Source organism: Danio rerio, chromosome 18 (assembly GCF_052040795.2).
Source record: "Danio rerio strain M-AB ecotype USA chromosome 18, GRCz13ab, whole genome shotgun sequence".
NCBI lineage: Eukaryota > Metazoa > Chordata > Actinopteri > Cypriniformes > Danionidae > Danio > Danio rerio.
The window spans coordinates 43,572,948-43,592,165 of NC_141038.1; the positions used below are offsets into that span (position 1 = coordinate 43,572,948).

At 35.6% G+C, this 19,218-nt stretch overlaps 2 protein-coding genes across 3 annotated transcripts; both read left to right on the plus strand.

Annotated features, from left to right (window-relative positions):
• Positions 1–1,407: 1,407 nt before the first annotated feature.
• On the plus strand, positions 1,408–18,821 carry ugt5c2 (UDP glucuronosyltransferase 5 family, polypeptide C2). 2 transcript variants are annotated; one of them, XM_087292659.1, is made up of 2 exons: positions 1,408–1,557; positions 16,999–18,821. In XM_087292659.1, exons 1-2 carry the CDS (start codon positions 1,518–1,520, stop codon positions 18,597–18,599), a joined length of 1,641 nt encoding a protein of 546 aa, XP_087148785.1. In that variant the 5' UTR covers positions 1,408–1,517; the 3' UTR covers positions 18,600–18,821.
• Positions 8,028–11,220, plus strand: ugt5c1 (UDP glucuronosyltransferase 5 family, polypeptide C1). Its single transcript, NM_001177495.1, is given in 3 exon segments — positions 8,028–8,048; positions 9,475–11,004; positions 11,007–11,220. Coding segments are annotated over 2 exon segments (1,593 nt in total). The 5' UTR covers positions 8,028–8,048; positions 9,475–9,479; the 3' UTR covers positions 11,075–11,220.
• Positions 18,822–19,218: the final 397 nt, after the last annotated feature.

Consider the following 19,218-nt stretch of genomic DNA (forward strand, 5'->3'; position numbering starts at 1 on the left):
AAAGAAGATAATAGTGACTATTAACATTAATATTATTACTTCTACTTGTATTATCCTTATTATTATTACTGTTCTGACTGCTCCTCCTGTTATCTCCACATTATCATTATTATTAGTATTCTAGCCATCGTCATTATTCAGGTTGTTGTTGTAGTAATTGTAGTAGTAGTGTTTGTAATAGTAATTGTGGTTGTTGAAGTAGTAGTTGTAGCAGTAGTAGTTGTAGTAGTATCAGTAGTAGAAGTAGACATAGTAGTAGCAGTAGTTGATGTAGTAGTATTATTACCAGTAGACACTGTAGTAGTAATAGTCGTTGTACACTCAGTAGTAGTGGATGTTGTAGTAGTAGTAGTAATCGTTGTTGTAGTAGTATACTAGTAGACACTGTAGTAGTAGTAGATGTTGCTGTAGTGGTATCAGTACTAGTAGACACTTTTTTTGTAGTAGTATCGTTGCTGTACAATCAGTAGTAGTAGATGTTGTTGTAGTAGTAGACGTTGTTGAAGTAGTAGTAGTCGTTGTTGTAGTAGTATACTAGTAGACACTGTAGGAGTAGTAGTAGTCGTTGTACAATCAGTAGTAGTGGATGATGTAGTAGTATCAGTAGTAGTAGACATTGTTGTGGTAGTATCAGGAGTAGTTGTATTAGTTGTTGTTGTAGAAGTGTAGTAGACACTGTAGTAGTAGTAGTAGTCATTGTTGTACAATTACTAGTGTTAGTATTAGTAGAAACTGTAGTAGTATTAGTAGTAGTAGACGCTGTTGTAATAGTATCATGAGTAGTAGTAGTCGTTGAAGTAGTATACTAGTAGACACTGTAGTAGAAGTTGTTGTACAATCAGTAGTAGTAGATGTTGTAGTAGTATCAGTAGTAGATGTTGCAGTAGTATCAGTAGTAGTAGACGCTGTTGTAATAGTATCATGAGTAGTGGTTGTGCTGGAACATATTTGATGAAAGCAGAATTAATGTTTAATCTTTAATTTGGCAAGATAATTATTGTGTATTGCAAGGGTAATTCTTTCAAGTAGGGATTTGGTTTCATTTTGTAAATGGTTAGTGTTCCATCTAGAGGTGACCTTGAGTTATAGCAAGATCCTGCTGTTCACTTAAATCTGGAAGTGCTGCAAGCACACAGCAATCACTACGATGATCAGCAATCGTCATGTTTTCCTGCAATCTTAACCCTTGCAACAGCATCGCTTGTAAGTACGTTTTTGATTGTATAAGGTGTTCATTATACTCGTATGTTTTATGAATAATTGATGTTGTAGTAGTAGTAATCGTTGTTGTAGTAGTATACTAGTAGACACTGTAGTAGTAGTAGATGTTGCTGTAGTGGTATCAGTACTAGTAGACACTTTTTTTGTAGTAGTATTGTTGCTGTACAATCAGTAGTAGTAGATGTTGTTGTAGTAGTAGACGTTGTTGAAGTAGTAGTAGTACTGCAAGTAGTACTGCAAGTAGTAGTAGTAGTACTGCAAGCACACAGCAATCACTACGATGATCAGCAATCGTCATGTTTTCCTGCAATCTTAACCCTTGCAACAGCATCGCTTGTAAGTATGTTTTTGATTGTATAAGGTGTTCATTATACTCGTATGTTTTATGAATAATTGAGCTTAAGAGTGACTTCTTAGCTTATCGGCAGAGCTAATACATTAGCCACAATTTGCTTTAGCTTTATATTTCAGTATTTTGTATTTACATAAGAAAAGATATTACTTACTACAAAGCACTCTGTATTTTTATGTAAATGCTATGCTTCTGTAGTTTTGTTAACTTGTGGACATATTATTTATGTATCCTATTGTTTTTTTTTTTTTTTTTTTTTTGTAGTTTCACTCCATACCCAAGACCATTAAACCTGTTGGCAAATGAGTTTCTTGTCCTCAGAGTCGTGTGAGGGAAGGGAGTTTATCTAACTGTCAAAACAATCAAGGGACAGTATGTTGAGGACAGTACAGTGATAGTCGTTGTTGTTGTTGTAGTATAGTAGACACTGTAGTAGTAGTTGTTGTTGTAGTATCTGTAGTAGTAGTCATTGTTGTAGTAGTATCAGTAGTAGACGTAGCAGTAATCCTTGTTGTGGCTGTAGAAGCAGCAGTAGTAGTTGCTGTAGCATTAATAATTTCTGTGGTAACTTAGTAGTTAGTGTATTACTTGATGTTGTAATTATGTTATTACTGTTGTTGTCAGTGTTATTATTACTGTTGTCCTTTTTTTACTATCATTATTACTATCTCATATAGGGCTGTCAAAATTAGGGGTGTCAAAAAAAAGAAGCTAGACAAGGCTTAGAAAGCAAGCATGATATTTATATTTGTTTATTTGCTATATATGGCATGATAATAGAAACCGAACCAATTCTTGAGACCAGTGTAGGTTCACACCTCTAATTTCATTACTGTCATTGTTGTCACTTCTTACCACTGATTGGTTTCTTTCTATCTATTACAAAAATGAATATAAGAAGATAAGAAAAGGTAAACCTGAGAACCTACATGCAAAAACAAATGGAGAGTGAATCAGAGAGGAATGGTGTTGAACTTGGGGGTAGTTTTTCTATTAGTGGGTCAATGCTGACATCTGCTGTTCACACATGAAGCCCAGCAGAGATCATCTTCAACAGAGTGTAACAAGTGTATGCTGCTATATAATGAAACAGAACAGCTTTAAAGCAACAAATTCAAAGTAACAGAACAGATGTTATTTATGAATCCAAAATTGAATTCAGAGGCCATATTTCCTTAAATAAAGCCATTGTTTCAAGTTTATCATCTGCGAACATTATTTAATGTTGACAATGTTTATTGCATCAGCTCTATATTGTGTGTACTTTAAACTGAAACAGCAAAACTGTAATTAACAGTTCCCACATTTTGTGATTTACAAGTGTTTTTTGTTTATTTTGAGTTGTGAATTGCATTATGGGATCTCTGCTCTGTTGACTTTTGATGTCTAACATTCAACTCTACAGTTTAACAAAATGACTTTTACAGACATTCTAGTAGGTTGAAATAATATAATGTATAAAAAATAATATATAGACAAATTAGTTTGTTAAATAACAGAAAATGTTTATAACAAGGTTTTTGTACAGTGATATACAACACAATCAGACAACATATTACTTTAAACTGTTAAAATGTTCATCAAAAATACTTTTTCAAACTTTTCAAGGTTCAACGTTGTTGAAAGAAAAATCATGATCCCATAATTCAAATGCAGAAATAAACAACATGAATGATCATTAAAATGCAGTGGTGGAATGAGAACTGAAAAAAAAAAAAAAAATATATATATATATATATATATATATATATATATATATATATATATATATATATATATATATATATATATATATATATACATACATTCTCTAAGTGCTTCTGTCACAGTGTTTAATCCCTTCTGTGCAAGATGGTATAGTTAATGCCACACAAACTGTAAAGTGTTTAATATCGGTAGTTCTTTTTAAAATAAAAATAGTGCAAGGATCGTTAAGAGTTTCTATTTTTGCTGGAGAAAACCCGACTGCTCCTCTATGACATTGGGAAGGTTATCTACAGTATATCAAAGAACTGCGCATAATCATATATAATAACAATTATCAGCACACACCTCGTGCTCTCACTGCCCACTGTGGTTTGCTGATCAAATAAAAAACAAAAGACCGGGAGGAGCCGAATTCTGCCGCCGTTTTCTTAGATTTAAAGGGGATTGGGACGATAATTTAGTGTACAGTTTATGAGCTAATCGCAAAAGTTTTAGGGGGGCTGAGTAGAAAAGGAGGGCCACAGTCTCCTTTCGATACAACGAAATCATGATTTTGCAGTTTTCCGACGTTCGCCACTATGCGGCGGTGTGCTACCAAAACTGATGTGAAACTGCAAATCTGAAAACACAGAGGAACAAGACTGGCGAAACACAAATGTCATTCTACACGTTCTGAATAACAGAAGTGAAATTTAATATTGAAGTGAGAAAAAGTGAACCAACACACTTTGATACTTGCACCAGCTGCGAACGCTGCTATAAATCATTACGTCTGAACTCTGGAGAGAATTCTGACTTGAGAGAATTATGAGATCAACAGGTGAGCTCATCTTTCAGTAACTTTAGTTTAATATGACAGCGGTTTTGCACAAGCATCACTATATTAATTTATTAAACTGCAGTAGTAGACGTAATTTAACCGGAAAGCAGTTAAACAATGAAACCAGATGCCTCACATTTAAAGGCAGGAGCCCAAAACTATAGAAGCAAAATCCCTTTTGAAATGCAAAATGGCCATGAAATATTTGAAATAGCAATTTATTTCTGTTATTAGCGTTTTACCAAGACATATATGTAATGGTTGGTGCAAAATGAACATTTAATTATATCATTTGTCATTTCCAATCAGTTTTAATTTGTAAATTGTATACACATTGTAATGCTTTATAAGTTGCAAAATTATAAATGCATTGTGAGTATTTTTAAAATACCAAACAGTCAGCTTGATCACTAAATTTGCTGAATAAATAAAAAAGTGGCATTTTAAAATGTGATTATTTATTTATTTGCTTGTTTGTCCTGGGGTGAATTCAAACTTTATATTAACCATGTAGGACAAATAACTTGTCATTTGCTTTAGGCTATTGTTAGGTTCCTTGTCACTTTAAATAATTTATATTATACTTACTACTTTCACTTTGTGAAAAAAAAAAATCTAAATTAATAAATAAATTACCACTAATAATAAGAATGACTATACCTACGTTGTAAATAAGGAACTTTGGATTTTCACAGTACTTTAATAAATGCTTAGTTTGTATTAATATGCTTCATTATTTGTAAGAAATAAAGAAACATAACGTTTATTAACTAAAGAAATAAGACTGCTTGAAGGCATTGCAGTATAATGTGCTGTAAAATAATTGTTGACAATTTATTCTGGGATGTTGGGAATTGAGACAATTCTATAAGTTTATGTAACATCAATACACATAGAATTGTTCTTTATGTCTAAATAAAAACTAGTTCATCCTCATAAATTCCTTGAATTATTATAATTATTTTGTCCACATTAGAAGGTTTTGAGCACTTTGTTATGTTATGGTTAAGCATACAGTTTTCTATTTATATGTTTAAAATGGATGTTTAAATTATTTGCTTGAGTAGTGATAAATGAAAACGAAACGAAAACTGAAATTGAGCCAAGAACAACAGTGAGGAATTGAGTCCAAAACTAGGAATCAGAATTAATTCCAAAAATTAAATACATTGGCATTTCACTTGAAAAGTATAACCACCTCCATGTTATGCATTAAAAACATTTACTCTAAAAATAAGGACACTGTTAAATACTTGATTGTGATTGACATATGATTCCAACTGCATTAGAATTATATTATTTTTCAGCAAAATCACAAGTCAACTTTATTTCATATCGTATAAACAGTATTATTTAAAAAAATATATTACTGTAAATAAAACCACAATCCACAAAACTGCTGCTGATCAAGAAAATACTAAGCAATCAATACTAAGTAATGAATTATTTACACAATTCTTAAATAAAATCACAGAAAATCACAGAAATTAAAAATAGAATGAAAGACAGAACGAAATTTGATTTTTTGATTCAAAAAGTGATATAGCCCAGTGTTCATATAATCTTAACCAGGTATGACTCAAATCCATTATACAAAAATACATTATATGTGTATAAATTGTGGGTTTTTATTTTATTTTTGCCAAAAATCTTTACAATAATAAACAAAGAAAATGTTTTATAAATGCCTTTAGTTAATGACCTATCTTAAACGTATCCAAACGTATTGACTAGTAATTTGCACTACTATTAATTCAATTTGGACATATTTAAAAGTGATTTTCTTACTATTTCTTTTTTTGAACTCTCAGATTCCAGATATTCAAATACAGTAGTTGTATTTTGGCCTAAAACTGCCCATCCTATATCAACGTGAACGCTTAAAAATGGACACTTATGATTGGTTTTTAGGTCCAGAAACACATGGAACCCATAAAAACCAACAAATCAAGAAATAAACATTATCAACACTGTATACACTTACCATGCAGTTGTCTTCAGTCATCTGTAAACTAGTATTGTCAGAATGAATCCAGATGTAAATCCCATAGATTTGGTATTTCAAAACTGCATGGCATAATAACCCTCAAAGGTAAGACTGGCCGAAATACAAAAAAAGGCATGAACTGAAACATGCCCAAACATGACCAACATGGACAAGACCACCTGGGGAAAAAATATGAAATCACAACACTAGAGGGAGACAAACACATTCAGGAGTTGAATAGGAATGCATAACATAAACATTTATAGTCTCATAATTAAAGGCACAGTATTACATATTTACTGCTAGAAGGCACTTACTCACATCAAACAAAGGCATAGTCTGTTAACCCCATGACTATGTGTGGAATCATTTGTGCTGGTCTTCATTAAATCATATGGGACTCCTGCAGAAATCATGATCATGAATGAGCTGAAGTATTCAAATCTTATTATTATGGTAGTGGTATGAAGCAGAGAAAAAAAGCCAAGACCACTGAAGCTGTTTTTTAATATAAAGTCACAAAAAGAGTCAGTTTTATTATCTGCTGTGATTCTAATCTTTCCCACAAAATTTGTCTGGCCCAGCTCTGGCCCACACAATCTGGTTTTGCTTGGCCCACATGCCGCAGTCAATTATGGTACCAAACATGGACCATTTCTGGGTCAAGTCTCAGCCACGTTAATAACCTGTAACTGGGCCTGATAGGTTGGTGTGTTACGATTGCAATGAACAGGGGCGGACTGGGACAAAAATTCAGCCCTGGCACTGTAACCACATCAGCCCACATTACCACACTGACATAGCCCCACCCACGGACACGCACATTCACTATTTATTTTGATGTACAGATGGTGAAATAATAGGACATTCTTGCCAGATTTTGATTACGTCCGGGTAACCTCGGATTGGGTCGGCCCATCTTGAAATCAGGCGGCCGTCACGATTGGTCCAAATGCTTAACATTTATTATTATTATTATTATTATTATTACTATCATCATCATAATATCACATCTAGCAAGAGATAAAAGCTGCCTTCACGTAAAAACAATACATATAAATAAAAACTGACCGGCCCACATTTAAAAATTGGTCCGGCCCTTCCGGCATTTGCCAGAATTGCCAGATGGCCAGCCCGCCCCTGGCAATGAAATAGATAAACCCATGAAGCTTTGCGCTTTAGGCACACTACGGGTGTGCTTTTTCTCTAAACAATTGGTAGATTTATTTTCTTTACTCAAATAATTTTAATTTATTTTAAATGTGGGTCAAGACAGGCCAAACTTGCATGGCGCATACATAATTTTTAAACACCAGGGGCACATACTACATTTTACATCTGTGTGCCGCCTTAAAGACGATGCCTCCTCTGCCAAACCCAGGCCATGTTTGACCCACATGCTGTATGCCAGTGCCGAATGAATGCTTGCTCTGTCAGCTTTATACCAAATCTGGGCCAGAATTCTTTGCTACCTGGGTTAGATTCAATCCGAACAATAGGGAGAAACAGACTTACAGCCTTAAATTGATTTTCTCCAGTGGCAAACCTGTAAGCATAAAAACCTGCAGACTTTCTTTTGCCTTCATGTGAACTCTCTTACCCTCATTGTTGCCATTACACCTCCAAGTTCACAGTCCAAATACTGATACTGAAGGATGCTGGGAAATTCGCAGTCAGCAAAACTAATGTTTAATCAGTATACCTACACTGTGTAATGAATAAGTTTGCAAAGTCATAGTCAGAGATGAAATATATATATATATACAGTAGTAGTCAGTGTTAAAAAGTAGATCGATGTAGGTGTTGTATCACAAACAATCACATGCACTTTGAAAGTATGTCTGTGCCATAAATCATATAAAGCATGAACTTTAAACAGTCTTGCTCATTCAGGTCAACTGGTATAGTGTAAAGAAAAAGTAACAACACTAAACAAAGCAGACGTCTATGCCAAAATAACTGTAAGTACCAGTAGTTCTAAACAACAGTTTATTATAAGTTTAAGTTTATTTATTCAAAATAAATATGATCAGATTTTTAATATATGACCTAAGTAGTAACTGTGGTGCTGACAGAAATGTTTGTTTTTATATTGTGAAATATACACTTAAGGTTGACTGTATATGGTTGTATAACGGTCAGTACAGTAGTAAATGTATTTGGTTTGTCGTCACATTCTAATATAGTACAACTGATAGTAAACAAACAAAATAGACTGCATGAATAATGTGAATTCTGTAATTTAATCATATGAAAAAAAATATAAACAAAGATTGTCTTCCTTCCTTCCTTCCTTCCTTCCTTCCTTCCTTCCTTCCTTCCTTCTTTCTTTCTTTCTAACTCCAAGTAATTTGCTGCTTTAAGTCCCCAGCCTCTTTCCACAAGAGGACTGTATTTATAATTTTTCTGTGCTTAATCGTATCTTGGATATTTTTTTAAACCAAAAAAATGTTTGAGTTTATTTATGTGTCTGTCATCCTCACTTTTACACACCATGGATATTTATTATTTGCATGTGTTCATGTTAAAGCCTTGTAAGATTAAACTCCTAATATAGAGTTTTCTAAGTGTAAACAAGAGGGTGTAGCCATGGTTGTCTTTAACTAAGCCCAGGAACAACTGATATAATATATATACCCCCATAGCAAAATTTCTCTGGCCCACATCATTAGCATTTGCTTGGCCCACATGCTGCAGTGAATTACTGTACATGACCGGACCAAGTCTCAGCCAAGTTAATAACCCATAACTGAGCCAGATATGTTGGTGTGTCACGACTGCAATGTTTTTTTTTTATTTTATTACATTTTTTTTCGCTACATGGCTGTGCTTTTTCTTTAAGCAAACTGATTAACAGATTTTTTTCTTTACTCAAAAATAATTTATATTAATTTTAAAAGTAAGCCAAGACAGGCCAAAATTACGTGACCCACTTATACATTTTACCATCTGGGCCAAATACTACATTTGATATCTGGCCCACGTCTTGTGTGCCACCTGTAAGACAGTGCCACCTCAGCCAAACCTGGGCCATGTTTGGCCCACATGCTGCATGCCAGTGCCGGACGAATGCCTGCTGTGCCAGCTTTATGCCAAATCTGGGCCAGAATTCTTTGCTACCTGGGTATCCATGCCTTATATCACAGAAAGTCTTTTTAAAGAAATTGTTGAAATGTTGATTTTTGTGATGCAGCAAGTCTGGAGACATGTACACCATGATTTTATCATTCATAATTAATAATTTTATGTTTTGCTGGGAAAATTCAGAAACTACAAGGCACAAACTAATCTACATCTATTGAATACATTTCTTTAAAATACCACTGCAACAATATATAACAACATTATTACTATTTGATGTAATAAAACTTATTTTATTGTTTACAGCTAGAATGGCACAACTATCAAAGAATACATTTTCTGTCTCACTTTGGATAACAGTTATGATCATTTTTGGCTCTCTTTGCGATGGTGGCAAAATCTTAGTGGCGCCTTTGGAGGGAAGTCACTGGGTGAACATGGACATCCTCATCAAGGCTTTACATGGTCAAGGGCACACCGTTGATGTGATACGCAACACCAATAGTTGGTTCGTCAAGGAGAACTCAACATATTACAACTCCATAACCATACCTGACTCCAAAGGAATGGATGAAGAATTTGTAGAAGATGTGCTGACTAAAAAGATTGACTATGAAAGAGGTAAGGGCTCCTGGCTGGGTGGTGTACAGCTGTTTTTGGATGTATCCAAAGCTGTTTATGAAAGTCACAAATTAGTATGTAGGCTTATAACAAACATATTTGAAAGTGAGGATATTCTGAAAGCGCTACAGGAAAAGAAGTATGATCTGATGCTCACTGATCCAGGATGGGGTACAGGTATTATTCTGGCTCATAAACTCAAGTTACCCATGGTCTATAATGTGAGATGGACTACTCCTGGAGAAGGACACTTTGACATCGCTCCCTCACCAATGTCTTACATCCCACTTACAGGTTCTGGAAACACAGACAAAATGAGCTTCTTCCAAAGAGTAATAAATGTTTTCTACTATTTGCTGTTGGACTTTCAATGCAGCCGTTTTAATGTGCCACAGTATCAAGCACTTTGTGATAAATATTTTGATCCACCTGTAGATTTTTACAAACTTCTGCAGGGGGCTGATTTATGGCTCATGAGGGTTGATTTTGTTTTTGAATTTCCACGTCCGACAATGCCAAATATCATCTACATTGGTGGCTTTCAGTGCACTCCAGCAAAGCCCCTTCCACATGATCTGGAAGACTTCATGCAGAGTTCTGGAGATCATGGAGTCATCGTAATGTCTTTAGGGTCGTTTATCAGTGTCTTGCCGGATGATGTAAGTTCTGAAATAGCTGCTGCTTTTGCCCGGTTGCCTCAAAAGGTTATTTGGAGATACACTGGAAAGAAGCCATCTACTTTGGGTAACAACACATTATTAGTTGACTGGATGCCACAGAAAGATCTTCTAGGACATCCAAAAACTAAACTTTTCATTGCACATGGTGGAACCAATGGGGTTCAAGAAGCTTTGTACCATGGTGTTCCAGTGATTGGAATTCCATTCTTTTTTGACCAGTATGACAATCTCATTCGATTACAAGCAAGAGGTGGAGCCAAGATAGTCTCCCTTGCAGAATTAGGTGAAAACACACTGCATGCAGCAATACAGGAAGTAATCAATGAGCCATCCTACAGGCTGAATATGCAGAAGCTCTCTTATCTGCACAGAGACAAGCCAGTCGAACCGTTGGACAGCGCCATCTTCTGGATTGAGTTTGTAATGAGGCACAAAGGTGCTGCTCATCTTCGTACTGAATCCTACAAAATGCCTTGGTACTCCTATCACTCAGTAGATGTTTCAGTTACACTGATTGCAGTTGTTTTGATATTCATTACTCCATGTTTGTAACAGTTAGATATCTGTGCATCAAGTGTTGTAGCCGAAAAAGAAAAACTGAGTGAAGCATTTGCACTGTGAAGTAAATGATTTATTAATGACACAAAATGTTTAGTTTTGACTGTTCAATGGGTAATGAAAATGAAATAATAAAAGTAAATACATAAAAATGTAAGTCGTTTTAAAATGTTTCCTTTCCTGTGAAACTGCATTCAAATCAATGTAATCCCAGTGCCACTTAATGGAATATTAAAATAATTGTTTATCTCTGTTTTATCCTCTAAAAAAAGTAAACATGCAGACAACTTATCACAATTTTTTATATCACTCTTAAGACTTTACTGTGAAGTTGTCTTATTACAAGTTTACTATGGGATACATTAGGGGTAACAGAACATTAAGGACACACTAAGATAAACTTTGAATGTATGCCTTTCCTCAGGTGACCTGTCATTGCCTAATATAAACTCTTATCTGCTTTGTTGAACTTTGATAGAGTGGTGATTGAATATGGGCACTGAACCAAGTTTCTCTCTAATCCACATTAATAATCACAGCTAGAGTGTCAAAATATAGTGTGTGTTCAACATCTATTTTTCATTTATTTTTTACCTACAGTAAATCATTTATGTCAGTAGTGTATCAAGTAAAATTGTGAACTTTAATACCATTTCTGTGCTTTATAGATCATGAATCAAATAAACTTTGCACTTTAAACCTTTCATGATATGGGCTAATTATTAAATTTAATATGGTGTAATGCCAAGAGACATTTGCAACACTTTATGGCCAGTAACAGCCAATATCAGCAAGACAGAAGCATATGCCGGTCAATATATAACAGTAAGTAATCTACAGTTTATGATTCGATAACAAATCTGTCTATACAAGATTGTCTATATTTGTATACAATAATTTAAAGGATTCAACAGAGAGAAAAAAATCCTACTAATAATAAATATAAATAATAATACTAAACCAATAATAACAAATGCTTTTAGTTTTCATACACTCCTACAGAATGTAAATAAACATTTAAAACCACTTTTATTTATTTTTAAATAACAAAAAATTTCTAAAAACACAAATGCAGAAACCATTTTATTTTGCATTGTAGTTTAAATAAAAATAATCCATTCAAATATAATAAATATTTATAATTATAAGTGTGAATAGAAATCTCATTGTGTGTGTGTATATATATATATATATATATATATATATATATATATATATATATATATATATATATATATATATATATATGTGTGTGTGTGTGTGTGTGTGTGTGAGAAAATATACCTATTTTACAATAATATTTCATAACAACACGTTTTTGGATACTTTAGTTTACATTATGCCTTTTGTCTGCGTTTTGTATATATTATTTTACATTTAATATAATGTAAAGAATGGAAAACACTCATTCAGCTTCCCTTGCTTTGGACCGATGGTCATATACTGCAATGCTGACTGGCATAAACAAGGTTCTATGAAAATAGAGGAGCACCAGAGACAGATTATTAATGGTGGACAGGTTCATACCTTGCTTTAAGGGTGCTTTCACACTAGCTTTTTTGGTCCGAACGTGGGTTAGTTTGACATCAGAGTACGGTATGTTTAGCTAATATAATGCTGTCTTCTGAACTCAGGTGCGCCTGAAGGAGGTGGTCTGGGGTACGATCCATGCGAACTCTGGTATATTTAACTTCTGATGTGGTGAAGTGAAGTGCCAACTGTACAATAAACTAGTTTTTATAACATTCATTTATGTGTGCGTGTGTGTGTTCACCTACCTTGGCGACAATCGGGACTAACCCAGTGCAAACAGTGATAATGTCTGCTTGTCTTCACCAAAAATAGATAGACACAAGTGGCTCTCTGTATTTTGGTTTTGGTAACAAAAGCAAAAGATTCAGTAAAAGCAGAATGGCCATGATATGTGCACGTCTCCATTTTGCCACTTTGCTTTCGTGGACATCACCTAGCAAGAGCTGTACACAAAACAGCAGCATGATGACGTAAGCGTACCAAGGTTTAGAAGGAAAAAAGATGGTGTGAACACAAATTAGCTGAGAAGGTATCAAGGGAGGACAATTGACCTGGATACAGTACAGGCAATTAAACCAAGTTTGAAAGCACTCTAAAAATCTCATATTAATTCAGTTGTGCAGAAGCTGTAACCATTTTTGAAATATCACAGTCGATCTCCTAGTCATTCAAGGAATCTGAGAGACTAGACGTTGTGCCGGTCTTCCCCCATTCATAGAACCAGAGTTATGCCAGTAAGCAGAGTTGTATTTCACTATTCTACACCACCTGAAACAGGCAATACATGCTAGATAATAAATGCAATCAAGTCGCAAGGACAATACCAAGGCATTTTCTGGTGATACAGCAGAGCTAACTTAAGGAGTAGGGGCCATAATAAATCTATAAAGCCTTGTGAATGCACAAGGTGTTGTCCATGTGGCTGTGGTGCATATCTCTGAATGGGAGACACTACACAATGCTGCCCAAGAAGGTTTTCACTGCACAAATTAAATGACACTTGACAGCTGCTGCGGAGCTGTATGGCCTGCTCAACAATATGCCTCAACAATGGTGTCTACCACACATTTAACAATCTTTGCTTTGACCAGGGTGCTCCTCAATGGCTGGGGCCCAAACAGATTTGTTGTACAGCATGAGGCAGTCTTCAGCACATATTGCCTAAAGGCACAAACATGAGCTAGCTGAATAAAAAGCATCATCCTCTTGACAAATCCCTGCCAATTGAATAGGTTGATTCAACAACTGTGCTGTCAATACCTTGGCTTAAAAAGTTGGGTTTGGCCAAAGTGTAGCTAGACCATAACACTATAGATCCTGACTGAAAGGGAATGCACTTAACTGACTCTGCTGGCTAATGTGAAGTTCCTGATATACTTCAAGGGCAAAAACAAGCTCAAAAAGGCTGAATGATGGCATACTGTTTTTAAACTTCCCAACAAATCTATACAGCAGAAGATGAGGTTTTAAATGCAATACTGCTTTCATGACATGTACCTGGTGAACACAACAATAATGGTGGCTGTGAGAGACGAGCAGTTTCATATACACCTGGCAAACAGCTTGTCACAAACCAGACAAAAGCACAGTGCAAGGCAATTTTATTTATATAGCACATTTCATAGACAGTGGCAATTCAACATGCTTTACACAAACAGGAATAAAAGAGACAAGTATGAGAAAATAAAATCAAATAATAAAAAATTATTCAAACCAATTAAATGTGTTAAAACAGGTTATATAAGAATGAAAAAGAAGATAAAAACATAATAGTGCGATCTGTCAGACTTAGCACAGTGCTCATTCAGTAAAGGCACAGCTAAACAGATGTGTTTTCAGTCTTGATTTGAACGTGCCGAATGTTGGAGCACATCTGATAATTTCTGGAAGCTGATTCCAGCAGCGAGGGGCACAGTAGCTGAAAGCCGATTCACCCTGCTTTGACGGAACTCTTGGATTTTCTAGTTTATATGATCCTAAACATCTGAGTGATCTGTTCGGTTTGTATTCAGTGAGCGTATCTGTAATGCATTGAGGTCCTAGGTCATTTAGTGTTTTTTATACAACTAATAATACTTTAAATCAGTGGTTCTCAAACTTTTTTCACCAAGTACCACCTCAGAAAAATATTGTCTCTCCAAGTACCACCATAATGACCAGTATTAAAATAAAGTAGCATAGTTGGCCAAAATAAGCAGTTACAGCACTGCACAGTTCAAGGCAGAGTCATATTCATTCAACAAAATTATGTTACATACAAAATATAAAGCTGATCAGTCGGTTCTTGTCATGGGAACACTTCTCTAACATGTATCTGCTCTGCAAGCACCTTGCACGTCTTTCTCTAGTTCTGCGCCAATTGAATTGTTTTTTAGCAGCTAATGAAATGATGCACTAAAGTAAACATTCTAAGCACAGCGCTTTGATCGTAGGCTTTAGAGAACAGCCAATGCTGATCACATTGGTGTTATCGTACGCATCAAATAATTAAAATGAAATTCATTTTTTCTTTTATTATTCAGGGATTTCTCCGTGTACCACTAGAAGTAAGCCTGCCTACCACTAGTGGTACACGTACCACAGTTTGAGAACCACTGCTTTAAATAATTTAAATACTTTAAATCTATTCTGAATGGGAGCCAGTGTAAAGACCTGAAAACAAGTGTGATGAGCTCTGATTTCCTGGTTCTGGTCAGAATCCTGGCCGCAGCTTTCTGGATGAGTAGCAACTGTGTGACTGTCTTTTTGGAGAGGCCAGTGAGAAGGCCATTACAGTAATCCACCCTGCTGCTGATAAAAGCATGAACAAGTTTCTCCAAGTCCTCACTAGAAACAAAGCATCTAATTCTTGCAATGTTTTTGACATGATAGTGTGCTGATTTACTAACTGCTTTGACATGACTACTGAAACTCAGATCTGATTCTTGACCTTATTTTTTGTTGTTTGACCCTTAGTGCCAAGGTGCTCATTTACCTTGAGAACCTCATCTCTGTTCCCAAACACAATGACTTCAGTTTTCTCTGCCAGTTTGCACATACTCATAGAAAACTATATTTAAATTTTTAAATGATATGCATGGTACGATACCACGCACCGCTTCTCATCAGGTGTGAAACCCCTTTCCAAGTCTTGAAAATCTCTGAGTAATTGTACAGGCGAGACTACATCTAGAATACCTGCCCATGGTACTCATGTTGCTAACCTGGTGTTGTTGTGGATGTTGTTCTCCTTTCTGATCTTTATGGAATGAAACATGTATCAGGGGCGGTGGAGTTCTAGAATAAATCCAGCGATTGCATTATCACCCTGGACCAATGGTACTTCAAAGGTGTTTGGGGGCCAAAAGCACCCGCCACCTACCAAAAAGTTTGCTTTGATGAGCTGTTTTAAACTGCTGAAATAATCTCAAAACAAAGATCATTTTGGCCGAATTTGTTCAAAATGTCATTTCAGTTCCTTCAATTTCATTTGATGTAAATTGTGGTAATTTATGCCAACTGTCCAGCATTAACCACAAATTGGCATATCACCCTGCAGCCTAAGACTGCTTACTTATTAAGGCCAAGCAGGGCTGAACCTGGTTAGTACCTCAATAGCAGACCACATGGAAAACTAGGAACGGTTGGACGTGGTGTTAGTGAGGCCAGCAGTGAGTGTTCACCCTGTAGCCTGTGTGGTTTCTTGTGCCCCAGAATAGTGATGGAGACACTGCCAGTGACTCTTTCAGATGAGATGATAAACTGAGGTCCTGACTCTCTTTGGTCATTAAAAATCCCATAGCACTTCTAGTAAAATAGTAGGCATATGCAATAGTAGGAATGCAAGTGTTCTGGTCAGATTCTCTCCTCCAGCCCTTACCGCCCAATAATCTCTTCTCCACCTACAGCTGATATGCGATATGCGAACGGCCAACATTGTTCTGTGGCTGCCGTTGCATCATCCAGGTGGATGCAGCACACTAGTGGTGTGGAGCGACCCCTCACATGATTGTAAAGCGCTTTGGGTGTATGACAAAACACAATAACTGCTCTATATTAATCTACATTACTTGCTTAAAGTGTCAAGTAAATATTGAAAGAATCCCCACACTAAACTGACCAGAGACTCCATGTACACAATGAAAAATAGTGTTTATTTAGTGGTGTACGTGCACTGTATTAATGAGGACCTAACACATATAACAGTATTCAACACTATTACTTAAATATGGGAGTATGTCCTCTCAACTCTAGGGGGCCAGACATAGTTTTAGTTTGTTAATCAGTGTAAATTTGTGATTACGCTAAACATGAATCAGAGCAACTTGATTATAGCATTTAGATAGTGTAAAAGAAATAAACTTTTTCTTTTGTTTATTTACTATTTTTGCTGTGAATTACTGCACAACATATAATAACATTATACAGTTATGTCATCTAAATTTTTTGTCATTTGCAGGTAAGATGACACGAGTTCCAAATAACATGGTTTCTGTCTCACTCTGGATAACAGTAATAATCATTTTTGGCTCTCTTTGCGATGGTGGCAAAATCTTGGTTGCGCCTTTGGAGGGAAGTCACTGGGTGAACATGGACATCCTCATCAAGGCTTTACATGGTCAAGGGCACACCGTTGATGTGATACGCAATGCCAATAGTTGGTTCATTAAGGAGAACTCAACATATTATAACACCATTACCATACCTAACACTAAAGGATGGGACGAGGAATTTGCAGCAGACTTCGTCTACAAAATGATCAAATACGAAAAAGAAAAAGGCTCCTGGCTGAGTATTGTAAGGCTGTATTTAAATGTGTTTGATGCTGTTAAAAAAACTCATGAAATGGTGTGTCAGCTTATAACAAACATACTCGACAGTGAGGAAATTCTGAAGATGCTGAATGAAAAGCAGTATGATCTGATGCTCACTGATCCAGTATGGGGTACAGGCATTATTCTGGCTCATAAACTCAAGTTACCCATGGTATATAATGTTAGATGGACTACTACTGGAGAAGGACACTTTGATATCGCTCCTTCACCAATGTCCTACATCCCCATTACAGGATCTGGAAACACAGACAGAATGAGCTTCTTTCAACGACTAAAAAATTATTTCTTCTATTTGTTATTGGACCTTCAGTTAAGCCATTTTAATGTGAAACAGTACCAGGCAATTTGTGACAAATATTTCACTTCACGTGTGAATTTTCATGAACTTCTGCAGGGGGCTGATTTATGGCTCATGAGGGTTGATTTTGTTTTTGAATTTCCACGTCCGACAATGCCAAATATCATCTACATTGGTGGCTTTCAGTGCACTCCAGCAAAGCCCCTTCCACATGATCTAGAAGACTTCATGCAGAGTTCTGGAGATCATGGAGTCATCGTCATGTCTTTAGGGTCGTTAATCGGTAACCTGCCAGAAAATGTAACAGCAGAAATAGCTGCTGCTTTTGCCCGGTTGCCTCAAAAGGTTATTTGGAGATACACTGGAAAGAAGCCATCTACTTTGAGTAACAACACATTAATGGTTGACTGGATGCCACAGAAAGATCTTCTAGGACATCCAAAAACTAAAGTTTTCATTTCACATGGTGGAACCAATGGGGTTCTAGAAGCTTTGTACCATGGTGTTCCAGTGATTGGAATCCCATTCTTTTTTGACCAGTATGACAATCTCATTCGATTACAAGCAAGAGGTGGAGCCAAGTTGCTTTCCATTGCAGATCTAGGTGAAAACGCACTGCATGCAGCAATACAGGAAGTAATCAATGAGCCATCCTACAGGCTGAATATGCAGAAGCTCTCTCATCTGCACAAAGATAAGCCAGTCAAACCTTTGGACAGCGCCATCTTCTGGATTGAGTTTGTAATGAGGCACAAAGGTGCTGCTCATCTTCGTACAGAATCCTACAAAATGCCTTGGTACTCCTATCACTCAGTAGATGTTGTAGTTACACTGATTGCAGGTGTTTTGATATTCACTTACTGCATATTTGTAACAGTTAGATATCTGTGTGTCAAGTGTTGTAGCCGAAAAAGAAAAACTGAGTAACCTTTTACAAGTGATATAATAATTTGACAATGTTCAGTGTTTGACATAAAATAATGTATACTTTGAAAATGTTTTGTGTCAAATGTTGTAGCTGAAAAAGAAAAACTGATTGAACCATTTGAACTATAAAGTGCATCATTTATAAGTGACATATATGATTTGTTTTTACTGTTCAATGGGTGATAAAAATGATATAATAAAACATATACATACAGATTTTAATTTATTGAAATATTTTCTTTCCTGTGAAACTCCATTCAAATCAATTGAATCCCTGCGCAACTTAATGGAAAAATTCATTTATCTTTTTATTTCTTCTGAAAATAAGTAAGCATTTAAAATTAAGAATTTTCACAATCACTCTCTAAGACTTTACAGTGAAATTGTCTTATTACACACATATTTTAAAACACTCTTTAAAAAGGGATACATTTAAATCACCATTTGTACATCTACTAGAAACTTTGGTTTTAGCAAAGGATGTGTGTTTGTGTGTGTATCAACGTATTACCTTGACACATGCATATAACATTCTCCTTACACACATTTTAACACATTAAGATGAATTATGAATATTTACCTTTTCCTCAGGTGATCTGTCATTCCATAATATGAACTT

Bases quoted from the DNA above. Each gene is read 5' to 3' on its own strand.
- ugt5c2 (XM_087292659.1), top strand. From the start codon at position 1,518: ATGTTTTCCTGCAATCTTAACCCTTGCAACAGCATCGCTT. The intron at 1,558-16,998 runs GTAAGTATGTTT...TGTCATTTGCAG, and splicing joins CCCTTGCAACAGCATCGCTT to GTAAGATGACACGAGTTCCA.